At 58.4% G+C, this 13,969-nt stretch overlaps 1 protein-coding gene across 1 annotated transcript; it reads left to right on the top strand.

Annotated features, from left to right (window-relative positions):
• Window positions 1-2,252: 2,252 nt before the first annotated feature.
• GDF7 (growth differentiation factor 7) lies at window positions 2,253-6,024 on the top strand. Its single transcript, XM_075148015.1, has 2 exons — window positions 2,253-2,589; window positions 5,102-6,024. Exons 1-2 carry the CDS (start codon window positions 2,253-2,255, stop codon window positions 6,022-6,024), a joined length of 1,260 nt encoding a protein of 419 aa, XP_075004116.1.
• Window positions 6,025-13,969: the final 7,945 nt, after the last annotated feature.

Here is a 13,969-nt window from a genome sequence, read left to right as displayed (position 1 = left end):
CTCACCGTTTTTGTACCTTTCACTGATTCCCATGAAAGTTGCTGCGTGAGAGGAATCCAGGCAGGATGCTCCAGAGACCACTGCAAGAAGCCCAGAGGTTTATGGATAGACTTGTCTGCCCATTTTCTAAAGCTCGGCAGTCCTTCCCGTCACATCGTCCCTCCATCCTTCTGCTGACCCTTTTGGTGCCTTCCCTGGGCAGCACTGGGAGGGGAGTGCTGCCGTACCCCGTGGCGTGGGCATCAGGACCACAGTCCGTGGGTCTGGGGCCACTGATGGAGGTGGGATTGGGAGGTGCAGGACAGGACAGTGTTTTTCAGCCTTCCATCTTCGGGAAGCGCTGCCCTGTGCGCTCAGCCCCACTGCCGCCTGCTCCGGTACTGTGAGGGCACCCAACTGGGGTCCCAGCACCCTGCCCCGGCGCGGAGCGGGGCATCAGGGGGTGGAAGGTCTTGTCGGATGCTTTTCTAAAGTGACCTTTAACATATGAACAGCATCAGGCTGGATTTAATAAGGGATTGACAGAAGAAAAACAGTTAATGAAGCCTTCCTCTGCTGGCCCTTCCTCTGCCTCCTGCCCCAGCCGGGTGAGGGCTCCCAGTGGTCACAAATTGCTGGGCGAGGTGCCAACAGCACCGTGCGAACCACGCAAAGCGTGCAAATGCTGTGCAAGCGTGTGCAAGCTCTTGCAAGCCGTGCAAGCTGTGCAAACCATGCAAAAGCTGTGCAAGCGCCACATGAACCACGCGAACCGCGTGAACGCCACGCAAGGTGCCATGCGAGGCGTGCGAGGTGTGCAAACGGCTTCGGACCAGGCCATCCCGCACCACGTGGGACGGGGATTTCTCGGGATGTTGTCACGAGAGCTGCCTCCGTTGCTTCGCGCCGTGTGTACGTACCGAGTAAATCTGCCCGTTGGCATTAGAAACCCGCTCGCGATACTGTGACAAAGCACCTGTAAAATTACAGCAGAAAGAAATCCGAGAGGCTGCAGTGACAAATGCTCGTGAGAAGCGATTGTTTGGGGGGGGAGAGGAAAAAAAAAACGTGTTTGTTTTGGCGAAACACCTACATTCCTTCAAATAAATCATCGCAGCACTTGTTTTTGTATTTGCGGAGAAATCGCAACAGACATAACCAGGGACTTAAGAGACTTGAAATAACATCCTAGTAAATACCCCACTTTGTTATTTTAATCGAGACCCAAGGAAACATCTGAATTTTACCAAGGAAACCCTCCGTGCAAGGGAAAACATCAGCCGCGGCCCGGCCGGGGCTTTGTTTTGCTCCGGTGTCGGTCTCCCGGGGCGGAATTACCGGGGCTGATGGAGGCGCGGGGCAGCGCGGGGCAGCGCGGGGCAGCGCGGGGCAGCGCGGGGCAGCGCGGGGCAGCGCGGGGCAGCGCGGGGCAGCGCGGGGCAGCGCGGGGCAGCGCGGGGCAGCGCGGGGCCCCGGGGCCGCCCCGCAGCGGGTCGCTCCGCGCTCCCCCGGCCGCTGCCGACGCGGCCCCGCCGCCCGGTACCACCCCTGCGGGCACGGCGAGGGTCTCCAACACCGGGGCGGGGGTCCCCCCCTCCAAAATGGCGGTGGGGTGTCCCCCTCCAAAATGTGGGGTGGCGGTTCCTCCCTCCAAAACAGAGCCAGGGCTGTCCCGTCTCCACTATGGGACCGGGGTCCCCCGCCCCAATGCGGGGTGGCGGGTGACCCCCGCCCCCCAATGCTGGGTGGCGGGTGGCCCCCCCAATAGGGGGTGAAGTTCTCCCCTCCAATATGGGGCGGGGGGTTCCCCTCTCCGAAATATGGGCTCCCTGCACATAGAGGTGGCGGTGTCCTCCCCCTGACGGGGATCGAGGGCTGCCCCCCAAAATAAGTGTCCAAGGCGTCGCCCCCCCCCCATAAGGTTGGGGTGACCCCCGCAGCACGGGGGCTGTGGGGCAGAGGCCTCCCCTCCAAATTAGGGGTGCGGGTGCCCGCCCCGAGGGCGCAGGTGCACCCTGCAAGGCGGGGCCGGGGAGCCCGGGGGGGGCGGAGGGGGCCCGGGGGGTCTCACCTGCAGGCGGAGGCGGGGCGGGGGCCGGGGCGCGGGCGGCGCTTTGGCGGGGGGGGGCGGGCGGCCGGCAGGGGGCGCTTCGGCGGCGGCGGGCGGCGGCGGCGGCGGCGGCGGCGGCGGCGGCGGCGGGCGAAGACGATGTTCAAAAGCGGGCGGGGAGCGGCGGCGGCAGCAGCACAGCGCCGAGCACCGGGCCGCCGCCATGCGCCTCCGCGCCGCCGCCGCCGCCCTCTGCCTCTGCCTGCTGGGCGCCTGCCGCCTCCGCCGCGGGCTGGAGGCCGCCGCCGTGCGCGGCCCGTCGGCGGCCGCTCCCCAGCGACCCTCGGCAGCCGCGCCTTCCTCCTCCTCCGCCTCCTCCTCCTCCTCCTCCGCCGCCGCCTCCCCCTTCTCCTCCCCGCCGCGGAGGGACGGGGCTCTCCGCAACGGCACCGTGGTGCCGCACCACTACATGGTGGCCCTCTACCAGCGCCTGGCCGCCCGCCGCGCACCCGGCCGCCGCGCCGACACGGTGACGGGCTTCGCGGAGCGGGCGCGCAGCGGTGAGTGCAGGACGCGCATCCCTCCGCGCAGCGCAGAGCAGCGCCGCACCGCGCCGCGCAACGCCCGGGGTGGGGCAGGGGAGCTGGGACAGGCTGCCCCACCGGGACCCCGCCGTCGGGCGGGAGGGATGTGGATGCGTTTGGGCTTGAGGATGGCGCTTGGGAATGGGTTTGGGGATGGAGACGGGGTTGTGAATGGGTTTGGGGATGGAGCTGCGGCTTGTACATTGCTGTGGGGATGGGGCTTCTGCATGGGTCTGGGGATGGAGACGGGGTTGTGCATTACTTTGAGCGTGGGTTTGGGGACGTGGTTGCACGCGGAGATGGAGCTTGCACGTTGGGCTGAGCACGGGGTTGTGCATGGGGATGGGGTTGTGCGTTGGTTTGAGAACGGGGTGGTTGCATGGGATGGGGTTGCATGGGGATGCAGATGGAGCTTAACGGGTTAGGGGCTGCGCATCAGTTGTTTAACGGGAATGGAGCCGTGCGTGAGTTTGAGCATGGGAATGAGGATGAGGACAGGGGTGGGAATGGGGCTGTGCGTGGGCATGGGGTTGGGGTCGCGATGGGGATAGCAAAGGGGTTGTGCCTGCAGCTGGGGTTGCCGATGGAGATAAGCATGGGGCTGTGCACGAGCATGGGGTCGGGGATGGCGATGGGGTTGCACATGCAGAAGGAGTCAAGGATGACACTGACCGGGTGCGAGGTGCAGCCCAGCCGGGACAGGGCGGCCAGGGATGCGGGCAGCCCGAAAAACTCCCTGGGGCACCGCGACGGGCTGGGACGGGGAGGGAGCGCGACCGCGCGGTGCCCCGTGGGGGGCGGCTCAGTCCCGGGCTGCCGCGGCGCTCCGAAGCCGGCTGAGCTCGGCATCGCGGTCCGCTTCTCCCTCTTCCCTCTCTTTTGCCCCCTTCATACCCGCGGATCTAATGATAATAATCAAATAAACACATATAGGTACTTAACGATACATTTTTTATATATATATATATACATTGCGCCCTGCCGGCGAAGTTCGCTCGGCTGGGGGGGGCGGGGGGGAAATAAAATCCCGATCGAATAAAATGAAAAGACAAACTGAAAAGCAGCCCCAGCCTCCCCCCGTGCCTGTCGCCGGCTGCCCCGGGGTGGGAGAGCGGCGGCTGGCGGTGCGGAGCCCCCGGCAGCCCCCCTAGCCCCATCCCCAAACCCATACACAAGCCCCATCCCCAAACCCAAACGCAGCAGGGGCCGTATCCTGCCGGCAGCTTTTGCAGGGAGAATTTTGCTGAAAGCTGGCGGGGAAACGGCGGGGGAGCGAGGCGGGACAGGGGGAGGATGCTCCGATGGGAGGGTGGGCAGTGCCCGGCTTGGGAGAGCGGGGGGAAAACTGCGCGCAAGTCCTGGGAAGTTTCAGCGCAAAACGAAACCAGATGAACTGTTCAAAGGGATCTCCTTATCTGCTCCTCGCGGGCTTTTAGATCTGCTTTTAAAATAATAATAGTAATGATAATGATAATGATAATGATAATAATAATAATAATAATAATAATAGCAAATGACGGGGAGGAAAAATCTTTCCCACCCGGCGGGCGGTGCAGGCTGCAGCCCGGCGGCGCTGCCCGCGGGAGGGGGCTGCAGTGTGGCGGCGTCGGGCAGGGCTCTGCCGGCAGCGGGTCGGGGGGCTCGGGCACGGCAGCAATGTTTGCAGCATGCCCAGATCAGGTTTCTTGTTAGAGAGCGGGGAAAATAAAAAACAACGCTCCCAGAACTCATTCATCTCTTCTCCTCAACCCCACCTCCTTTGTTTGTTTTTTTTTGTTTTGTTTTGTTTTTTTTTTTTAAATTCGCATTGAGTATATTTAATCAGTGCCAGAAACTGCGCAAGTCTGTGTTTGGGCTTTGGATCTACCAAAAATAGTGACAAATTCAAGCTGGGCTCACTTTGAGCTTCTGTGAGTGCCTCTGTGAGACACCCCCAGGCACAGCGGCTGCGTCCCTGACGGGTGTGCCTGTGCCTGCCTGCGGGGGAAAATGAGATTTTTCACAGCATTTTACTTGGCATGGCCGGGGCTGGCCCGGGGGGGGAAGACACTTAGGGCAGAAGAAATCGGTGACAACCTGCTGACTGCGGCTGGGACTGTGCCGCGCAGGTTCAGATGCGGCTTTCCATGCCAGAACAGCGATGCAGGATAGTGATGCAGCTGCGGGAGGAGGCAGAGAAGCCACGTCGGGACGCGGGGAAGAGTGCTGATGAGAAGCCACTTGTTTGAATTGATTCCTCCCTCCCTCTCCGCCTTCTCCTCCCTGTTTTTTTTTCGGTGCCTCCAGCCAGGGTGACGCTCCGGGACGCAGGGCACACAGGCTGTGTCCCCGCTGGGATGCTCAGCGAGCCTTGCTGCAAGGCGATGATCTCCCCCGTTAGTTCTGTGTCCCTTGCGCCTCCGTAACGAGAGCTTGGCTTCAGCTTGCTGGGGTTTTATATTATTTTCCTTTTTTTTTTTTTTTTATTTTTTTGTTTTATCTCTTCCAGATGCCTCCCCGTCCGCCCCCGAGCAGCGATATCTCTTTGACATCTCCAGCCTGCCGGAGGCAGAGGAGGTGACGGGCGCGGAGCTGCGGGTCCTGCGCGCCCTCCCCGAAAACCGGAGCTTGGCCCTGTCCCCCGAAGGCACCTTCCACCACCTCCTCCTCTCTACCTGCCCAAGCCGGGACGGCGAGGAACCCCGGCTGCTGGACTCCAGGGCTGCAGACCTTTTGGGTGCGGGCTCCTCCAGATGGGAGGTGTTTGATGTCTGGGAAGCCCTGCGGGATCGGACGGAGAGATCTCCCTCGGGGAAGCTGCTGTGCTTCCTGCTGAGGATCGTCTCGGATCAGTCGGGGCGGCTCCTGCCCCCCCGGCAGCTGGGGTTCAGCAAGCCCCGGCCGCAGCCCCACGAGCGAGCCCTGCTCGTGGCCTTCTCCCGCACCCAGCGGAAGGAGAACCTCTTCAAGGAGATCCGGGATAAGATCAAGGCCCTGGGCAGCCCCCCCTTTCTGGAGCCCCCCGATCCTGGCCAGGAGGTGTACCCCAAGCGGAGGAAGAGACGGACCACCATCGCCGCCCGGTCTGGGGGCAGAGGCCACGGGAAGAAGGCGAAGACCCGCTGCAGCAGGAAGCCCTTGCACGTGAACTTCAAGGAGCTGGGCTGGGACGACTGGATAATCGCCCCCCTGGATTACGAGGCGTATCACTGCGAGGGGGTCTGCGACTTCCCCCTGCGCTCCCACCTGGAGCCCACCAACCACGCCATCATCCAGACTCTGATGAACTCCATGGACCCGGAGTCCACCCCCCCCAGCTGCTGCGTGCCCTCCAAGCTCAGCCCCATCAGCATCCTCTACATAGACTCCGGGAACAATGTGGTTTACAAACAATACGAGGACATGGTCGTGGAGACGTGTGGCTGCAGGTAGCAATTTCTGCAGCTCTCCCCCTCCCCACCCCACCCTGCCCAGCAGCCCTGCCCCATTTTATATATATAAATATAAATATATATATATAAAAAATATATATATATACACACATACACATTTTGATGTGTGCCTTTCCAAAAGCCAAGCTCGGAGCAGGTGTCCCCTGCCTTCCTGGGGCCACCCTGGGCGTGAGCCCACGAGGGATGGGGGATACCCCCCCAAGACAGCGAGGCTGTGGATTGCCCCCCCCCCCAGGCCCTCTCAAAGAAAGAGCGACCCCCACCACCCACGCTGGGTTTTCTGGGGCTCAGCCAGGGGTGATGCGCTGCGGCGGGAGGCCGGGCTCCCCGCTCGGAGCTGCCCCTATCTCCGTGCCTTGCCTGCTCCCCTCTGGGGAGGGGGGGGCACACAGCCCGGCAGAGCCCCTGGGGGATGCCCACTCAGCCTCCGAGTTCTGCCTGATCCACTTGGTTTGTCCAAGCCCAGCTGACACCTTCTTTCCCAAAGGTTTTGGAAAATGTCTGGCCAAAATTGTCTCGGTGCGGGGGGGGGGCGACCTGGGGGGGGGGAGCGGAGTGGTGGCCGCAGCACGGAGGGGTCGGGCCAGCATCACCCTCCGGCTGCGACGGTGCGGTGGAGGGGAGGGAACGCTGTTTTCTTTGAGTTAAAGGAGCTTTTCTGGCTGCCTTCAAATCGCTGCCCTGGGTTTGCTGGGGGGAAAACAAGGGATCCCCCGGGGCGTGGAGAACCCGTGGCCATGGGAGGTTGAAATCCTGTGGTCCAGGCCGAGAGATTTGTGAGTCTGCTGTAGGGGACAGGAGGGATGGTCCCCATAACCAGAGGCTGAAGCAAGAGTCAGGTCTGAAGTAGAGCTCGCGTTCTCAATGGAGAGGGGAGCAGCCCTGCAAGGTGTTAGCTGGGGATGCCGTGGCTCTGTGAGGTCTGAAGCGCTGGCATGGGCACTGCCACCCTTTGCCGATGTCCTGCAGGAGGTACCGGCCGGTGGGTCCCCTCCCTTTCCTGCACAAAACCCCATTTCCAAGACACATTGGGCACCTGGTGTGGAGCCCGTGAGTCACAGAGCCGTCCCCAGTGTGTCTGGAGAGAAGCAAAGGTCCCAAGTTCTCCGGGGAAGAGCCATTTCACTCGGCTGCTTCTTTTTCCAAATAATCTCTATAAAAGTGCTAAGCTCCACCCTACCTTCCTTTGGCACTGATTTCCCAGCGAGCTCCATCCCCGGAGCGCCTGCCTCTCCCCACTGTTAAGGGAGCCCGGATCCCTCGGGAACGGACATTTCCCATGCAAACAGCTAAATACCACCCTCAGGGAGGGTGCTACGTAAAGCGGGGCGCTTTGACCCATGCTGAAAGGGCTACAGGATTTCAGTAATTCAGGAGCTGAGTATAAATTACACCTTTAAATCAGAGAAGCCTTACATCCATGCCAGATGCCAATGCCATCTCTGCTGGACCTCGGTGGCATTTGGTACCGAACTTCGGCTTCATGGCTGGGTTGGCTTAGACCAGAGATGTATTTGCACAGATTTTGCTTTTGATGGTTTGTTTTTTACTGGCAGTCAAGGTGTTGGTGTGTAAACATCAGTGCTCATTAGCAACGGTAGTTTGCTTTTGGGGGAGATAAATCCTTGCTGGAAAACGTGGGGTTTTTCTATATGAAGCCAGTCATCCTCCATTGCAGGGGTGTTTTCATAGCTGAGCCAGGGCAGAGAGGGGGTCACCTCAAACAGCTCTACCGAGATCCAAACGATTTCAAAGGTCAGGAGAGCCTCGGTGAGGGTCCTACAGCCTCCTCCCCCCAGGAAAATAGCACATCGGCAGAGAGTGAACCGTGCACATCAATAACGATGGTCTATCTGCTGGGCTAACCCCCCCCAGGCACCCTCCATCCTCACCCCGCTGAGGTCTGCTCTGCATCCTCAGGCTGCGGCTGGCAGCAGCTCAGGGGGGTGAACATGGTACCCCTAAGTCTCGTGTAACCCCCTTGACACCCGTGGAGCTCCTCTAGCTTTACATCTGCGTATGAGAGAGGAAAATCCAGCTCCCTACCTCAGCGTGAATGTAAATATGTATTAAGTGCGATGTACCCTTACCCGGGGGGTTTCTGAGATGGAGGTTAGCGGGGGAGAGGGAGGAGCAGGTCCGTGCCGGTGGGTTTTCTCACTGTTGGCATTTGGGGGGGGGCGAGGTGCAGCAAGCAGGTGCGGAGGGGTCGGTAGGAGGGCTCACGGTTTTCCCCTCACCTTCGGCTTTAGCACAGATAAAAGCGGGAGGAGGCGGTTGAGGGGGGGAATTTGGCACGAGCAGCGCTGGAGCAGCTTGCTCTGGAAACACCGCGTCATTTATAAAGTTACCAAGCTTCCAAAGTACCTAATTTTTCAATCGCCGTTGGTTGCTTGATAGTTTTTCTCACTGCTGAGACAATTTTTTTAATGTTTTCGTTTCTTTTACCCCCTCCCCTTCCTCCAAATATTTGCGGTGGAGGCTCGTGGGCAGTTCAAATCCAGGCAAGATATATATAGCTTCTGGCAGCCCCCGCTGGCTGGTGGCTCTTGTGAGCCTCGTCCGAGCGGGTGGCCTGAGACCTGCTCTTGCAGGACCGTGTCCGAGGGGGTGCCGACACCAGTGACCCCCGGTTCTTGTGGCTCTTGTTCAGCCACAGCTGCTGGGAATGGACAGACAGACAGACATCACCCACCTCAGGTCTGGAGGTGGCTGAGAGGAGAGCAGGGTGACAGGTTGGGTCTCGCGATGCTTCACCCTGACCTTGGTGCTGGGGTGCTGTGCGCTGCTGGGGCTCTGCCCTGAATCCCACGATGGCTTCGCTGGCCCTGATGCGAAAAGCCGTGGCTCAGTGGCTGCAGTTTCCTAGCCTGGATCGCCTCGATGAACGAGGATGGGGAGGATTCGGGGAGAGCACAGAGGCCGCTGCTGGCAGCGATGCCCTCTGTGGTTTTGCCCATGTGGGAACCAGTCCTGGCTCTCCCGGCTGCAGGTGCCTCTCCCTAAACAGGCATGTTTGGTTTTTGGCAGAGAGCGAGGGTGTGCATACATCGAGGAGCCCCGTGGCCGCCCTTGCCATGCCCACCCAGCGTGGGAGAGCAGCCCCCCGGGGTGAGCCCAGCACAGCCGCCCGCGGCGGTGTGGCCCTTTGCGTTCATACCCAGCTGCTCTTTTAAGACAGTATCTGTTCCTTTACTGGGCAAACAACCTCCAGAGGACAACAGGAGGGCAAAGGATGGCGTTGGACCCTCTTTCCCCTTGCCCTGGTGAAGGATCTCTTCAGGGGAGGGCAAGGGAGGGCAGCTCCCTGCCTGGGGCTGCTCCGGGGGGATGCGTATGAGCCGGGCAAGGCTGGAGGGGAGCGGGGCTCGGGCTCTCAGTGGGTAACTTGCCCTGGGGAAGTGTAGCAGCACCCGGCAGTCACATTGCTCGCTGCTCCTGGAGCAGTATTTCCAGTCACCCTTATGAGGGTGGACTCGCATCCCCACGTGCTGGCAGCGAGGGCTGCCTCTCCGTCCCCGTGCAGATTCAGAGATTGCATCCGAACAGCGGGATTAGGCTCGGAATGCAGTTGTCGGAGCCGTTGCAAATGGAGGTGCTGAGCCCTGGTGGGGTGCGAAAGCCTTTCCCGGCCAGGCAGGTTCCTATGGCCGAGATGCTGCAGCCCTGCCATGTTGGGGAACAACGTGGGGATGTGTCTGCAAGGGGCTCGGAGGAGTAAATCCTGCCGTCGGAGGCAGGTGAGCAGGGCATCGGCTGCAGGACGGCGGTAGCCCAGCCCAGCCCAGCCCAGCGCCCCAGCCCCAGAGCTGGTCCTCCGCAGAGCATCACCCTCTAACGCCATAGAAACAGTCCAGGAAAAATGTATTTCTGATCAGTTGCCTCTTGCCTGAGCTGATTTTTGGGCACATGTAAACATTATAAATAGGAGACTAGAGGTTGAACGTGGACAAATGTGAATTCAGTAGACTCAGAGTGATTTTAATGGATAATTATAGGTTCTCAATCTGCAGTATTTATACAACCTTTCCAGTTAAAAAAACACAGTTTCCATGCAGAGTATATTCTCCTGGAGGATTTGTGTGACCTTCAGCACCATTTTTATCTGCAGGATATAATTACAGTGAAGCTAGAAATATTAAGCATTTGAAAAGGACTATGTATCTACGCTTAACCGGCTCCCTCCCCTCTTACCTGGGAACGTAATTGCGCAGGAGCAGGGAAACTCGCAGAGCGATCCCATTTGACTTGAAAGCGCTGGGGCTGCGATTCGGGGAAGCACACACGATCGGGACAGAACGGGGGCTCCTTGAGGTCTACAAAACTAAAGCTTGTGCTTAAGCCACCACCCGCACTGTGCCCTGAACCCCCCTGTCCGGTGCAGTCCCATAGCAGGGACAGTCAGAAGCAAAACGGCTTTATGCTCTTTTTAACTGCCTGATGGCAGTTTCTGACCTAAAATAATTCCCAAGGAACACAGATTTTGTCATTTTCCCTTTTTTTTTTTTTTTAAAGGAATAATTGTTTTTTAATTCTCTTAAAGTAAGGGGATCACCTAACATCCCCCCCTTTTCTTTTTTTACTTCATACTTCATACTTCGTCCTCTGGCAGGGAGAAGGATGTTCGTATGGAAAAGGGCTTGCTTCAGGCTGGCAGCAGCTTTGCCCTGGCATAGCTGCGTTGATCCCAGTGGCCTTCTGGTCAGCACTGGCAGACGGAGCCATGTCCTCTTTGGCTGTTTGCTGATGCTTGGCCTGCCCGTAAGGAAAAGACTGGAAAGGCACCGCTTCCGATTAAAAGCAAACCCCAAGCCTTGAGCCTTCTGCTCAAGTCTGAGTGCCAGCGACTTCTGTGTATATTTGCACCATATGGATTTTAACTCACGTCTTGATTACACAGCTCTCGCTACTGGAGAAAATTGGGTAGGTCTGCGGTGATTTATCGGTCACACTCCCGTTGCAAAACGAGCAGCTCCTTTTACTGTTGGCAGTTTTAAGCCCTTATCCCACAAACCCGAAAGTGTGTGTTTAGAGTCACCTCTGCTGGCCCCCCCGTCACAGCAGAGATGTGCTCTGCTGCTTGCAGCGTTGCCTCTTGCAGGGAAGAGACGAGGGAGGCTGGGGCATCACTTAGGACGCCCTGGGGATGCGGGTCCCACGGGGCTACAGCTGGGCAAACGGAGCGGAGCACCTTGGGGCGCTGATGGGATGCCTTTGGCTTTGCTCTCCAGACTTAAGAGGAGTTTTGCCGTGAGCTTTGGCTTGACGTGCTTGTCTGCCATAGCAGCATCTGCAGTTATTCACATCAAAAATCAACATGACACATGTTGATGTGACAGGTATGTCGTAAATCCCAATCCACCGACCAGCTCATACTCACGTTGGAGTAAACCTGGTGGGAAACGTCATGGTTTCCTGCCGAGCGTGTAGCGAGTCCTGAAATACGAGCGCCTTCTCTTTTGTCTGCGTTGGGGCAGCACGGCCATGTGTCAGGGAGAAAAAAACCTGCGTGGGGCAATGGCAATGAGAGTCTGGGTATTGCGCAGGGGTTGTCACCCGCAATGGGGCTGTGCCACTGGATTTGAAAGATGGTCAGACCGAAGGGCTATCACATGGACCTTGGTTGGGCAGTTCCACCAAATTGCTTGCTGTGTCCCCTGTCCTGGGTGAAACCGGAGTTGCGGTGTGGATTTTTCACTCTTCACAACACCCTCTGGGGAGGTGATGGGCAGGAAAACCTGCGTGGGCAAAACCAAACTCTGGTCTTTGAGAGTGACGTGATTCTTCTTTTAAGTCACCATGACCAGCAGATGGAGAGACCACGTGTGTCCCACTGGCAACAGAGCATCCTGACCATCCCTGGCATGGGGGATCGCTTTACGGCTACGTGGGGTCCGAATGGGGATGCTGGGTGGCAGGAGCAGAGTGTAGCGGTGTGCTCGCCGCCGGGAGCGTGTCCTCTGTGAAAACACGTCAGGGAGAGGAGTTGGGGAGTAACTGTCCCACGGATGGGGTGTTGCTGATGGTCAGGAGCCTGTGACCTTGCGTGGTGGGGGGAAAGTTTTTCTGCCTTTCCTGTCTTTGAATTAATGGCTGGTAAAAGAGCGAGATGTTCCACCAGGCTGCTGTATGTGACACCTTGAATTTTGTCATAAGCTGGTTTATGTCTTCCATGGTAAAACCAGCTGCATTCAGGCTTTTAAGGCTCTTTGTTCCTAGTACAGCGTGATGTGAGGTACACAGAAGTGCAAAGATGTCTCTGAAAATCAGTTATGCCCTATCGGCGAGCGTTCTGGACCTTCGAAAAATGACCAAAATCTGGAACTCCTGCTGGTGTAACCCACTGACCAAGGACCCCAGCCTACATCTCAAAGGATGTTTTGCAGCCTTGCACCTCAAGACACGTGTAGCCCAGGCAGCTGCTTTTTCCTTTTACTGGCACCAGTATCCGAGCAGCCCCCTGAACTTACCGTGCTGGAGAGGAGCCCGATTTACGTGGTGGTGGGCAGGAGCACACCGGCAGGCTGGCTGATGCACCCCGTTTAACTTTTGGCTGAGCGGACTGGGGTAGGAAGCGTTGGGCAGCAGAGCGTTTTCATGGAGATCGGTATTGAAAAATTTTAAACCAAAGCATGATCCATTCCCAGAAATGGCTGAAAACGAAACCCAGCCGTTTTTCAGTGGTTTTTCATCAAGTTTTGCTCTTCATTTTTCTGTCATCACCACTTATTAGTTCATTCATACGTTTTGTGAGCTCATTTTTCTGCTGTGATACTTTTGCTCATACTTCGGGTTTTCAAGATGGGGAGCGTGGAGACTTGCTGTGGTGTTTGGTGGACGGGGGGGAGAGCGAGGAAGGAAAGGCTGAGTCTCAGCAGCGGGCGGCCGGGGCGCAGTCCGTGCCCTTGAGCAGGGGACGGTGAGGGGACGGGTCTGGCCGGGTTGAAACCGGTGGGAGGAGAGGACCTGCTCACCATGGGTCACACGCTCAAGTGCTTTTCTGATGGAAGGTGGGAGCGTTTGGGTCTCCCTTCCCCTCCACTTTGCCACGGTGTCAACCTATGCTGGTGCCACCCAGGTCTCCACCATCAGAGGCATCAGACCCAGAGGCTGGGTCAAGCCCGGCCACCTCGGGAGCTGCGGCTTTGGCCTTGGTCCCTGTTTTTGGAGAGATGGTAGCGTTCATTTCCTCCATCCTGCCTTGGCGAAGAGAGAGGAGGGGAGCAGGAGGGAAAAAACAAGAGGCAAAGTTTAGGGCTCCCTTGCTCCCAAGCTGGTCATCCCAGGGAGCTGTGTGCCGGGAACTGCCGAGCGCCAAGGGGCTCAGAGGAGCTCAGCCGCCAGCAGCAGAGCGTGAAATAACATCCGCAGGCCAGGAAAAGGGATGGTCGCACGTGGAGGGGCCGGGCTTTAGTCCCTGAAGAGGTGCCAAAGTTAAGTGGTCATGTAGGCAGTGATCAGCTGGGGATGGGGCATTTTGTAGGGGCAACTCACCCCTCCTTGGCCAGGGAGGGGGGTGATCATTCTGGTTACATTCATCCCACGTACTGTGAGTAATTAACCTTTTAAATAGCACCAAAAAAGAAGGGTCTGAGTTTCTGAGGTGCTGAACATGCAGTGCTCCCAGGCGCTTTAGTTGAAGCCACATTTGTGCAGCGCCTTTGCAAATCAAGCTCTTGCATCCTGAGGAGCAGTTAGGGGCTTTGCCCACCTGGAGTCACCAGCTCCGTCTTGTGCTGCGGCTCTTCGCTGAAAACGCTGGTGGAGATGCTGCTCACAAGAACTGAACCCACGTCTGCGCAGGAAAGACCTGCTCCCCTCTTGGTGCTCCCTGCTTTAGATGCCGGCGGGAGCAACATCAGCCCTGCTTGTTGATCCAGTTTGCTAAGTCACTAGGTACCCCATCACCGCGCGCTTTTTCTGAA

The sequence above is a fragment of the Calonectris borealis genome, chromosome 3 (genome assembly GCF_964195595.1).
Source record: "Calonectris borealis chromosome 3, bCalBor7.hap1.2, whole genome shotgun sequence".
Lineage (NCBI taxonomy): Eukaryota > Metazoa > Chordata > Aves > Procellariiformes > Procellariidae > Calonectris > Calonectris borealis.
The sequence above is the reverse complement of the archived record's forward strand: the minus strand, read 5'-3'. Positions and strand labels throughout refer to the sequence as shown.

Coding starts and splice junctions, on each gene's coding strand:
- GDF7 (XM_075148015.1), top strand. CDS start 2,253: ATGCGCCTCCGCGCCGCCGCCGCCGCCCTCTGCCTCTGCCTGCTGGGC. Junction 2,590..5,101: donor CGCGGAGCGGGCGCGCAGCG/GTGAGTGCAGGA, acceptor TATCTCTTCCAG/ATGCCTCCCCGTCCGCCCCC.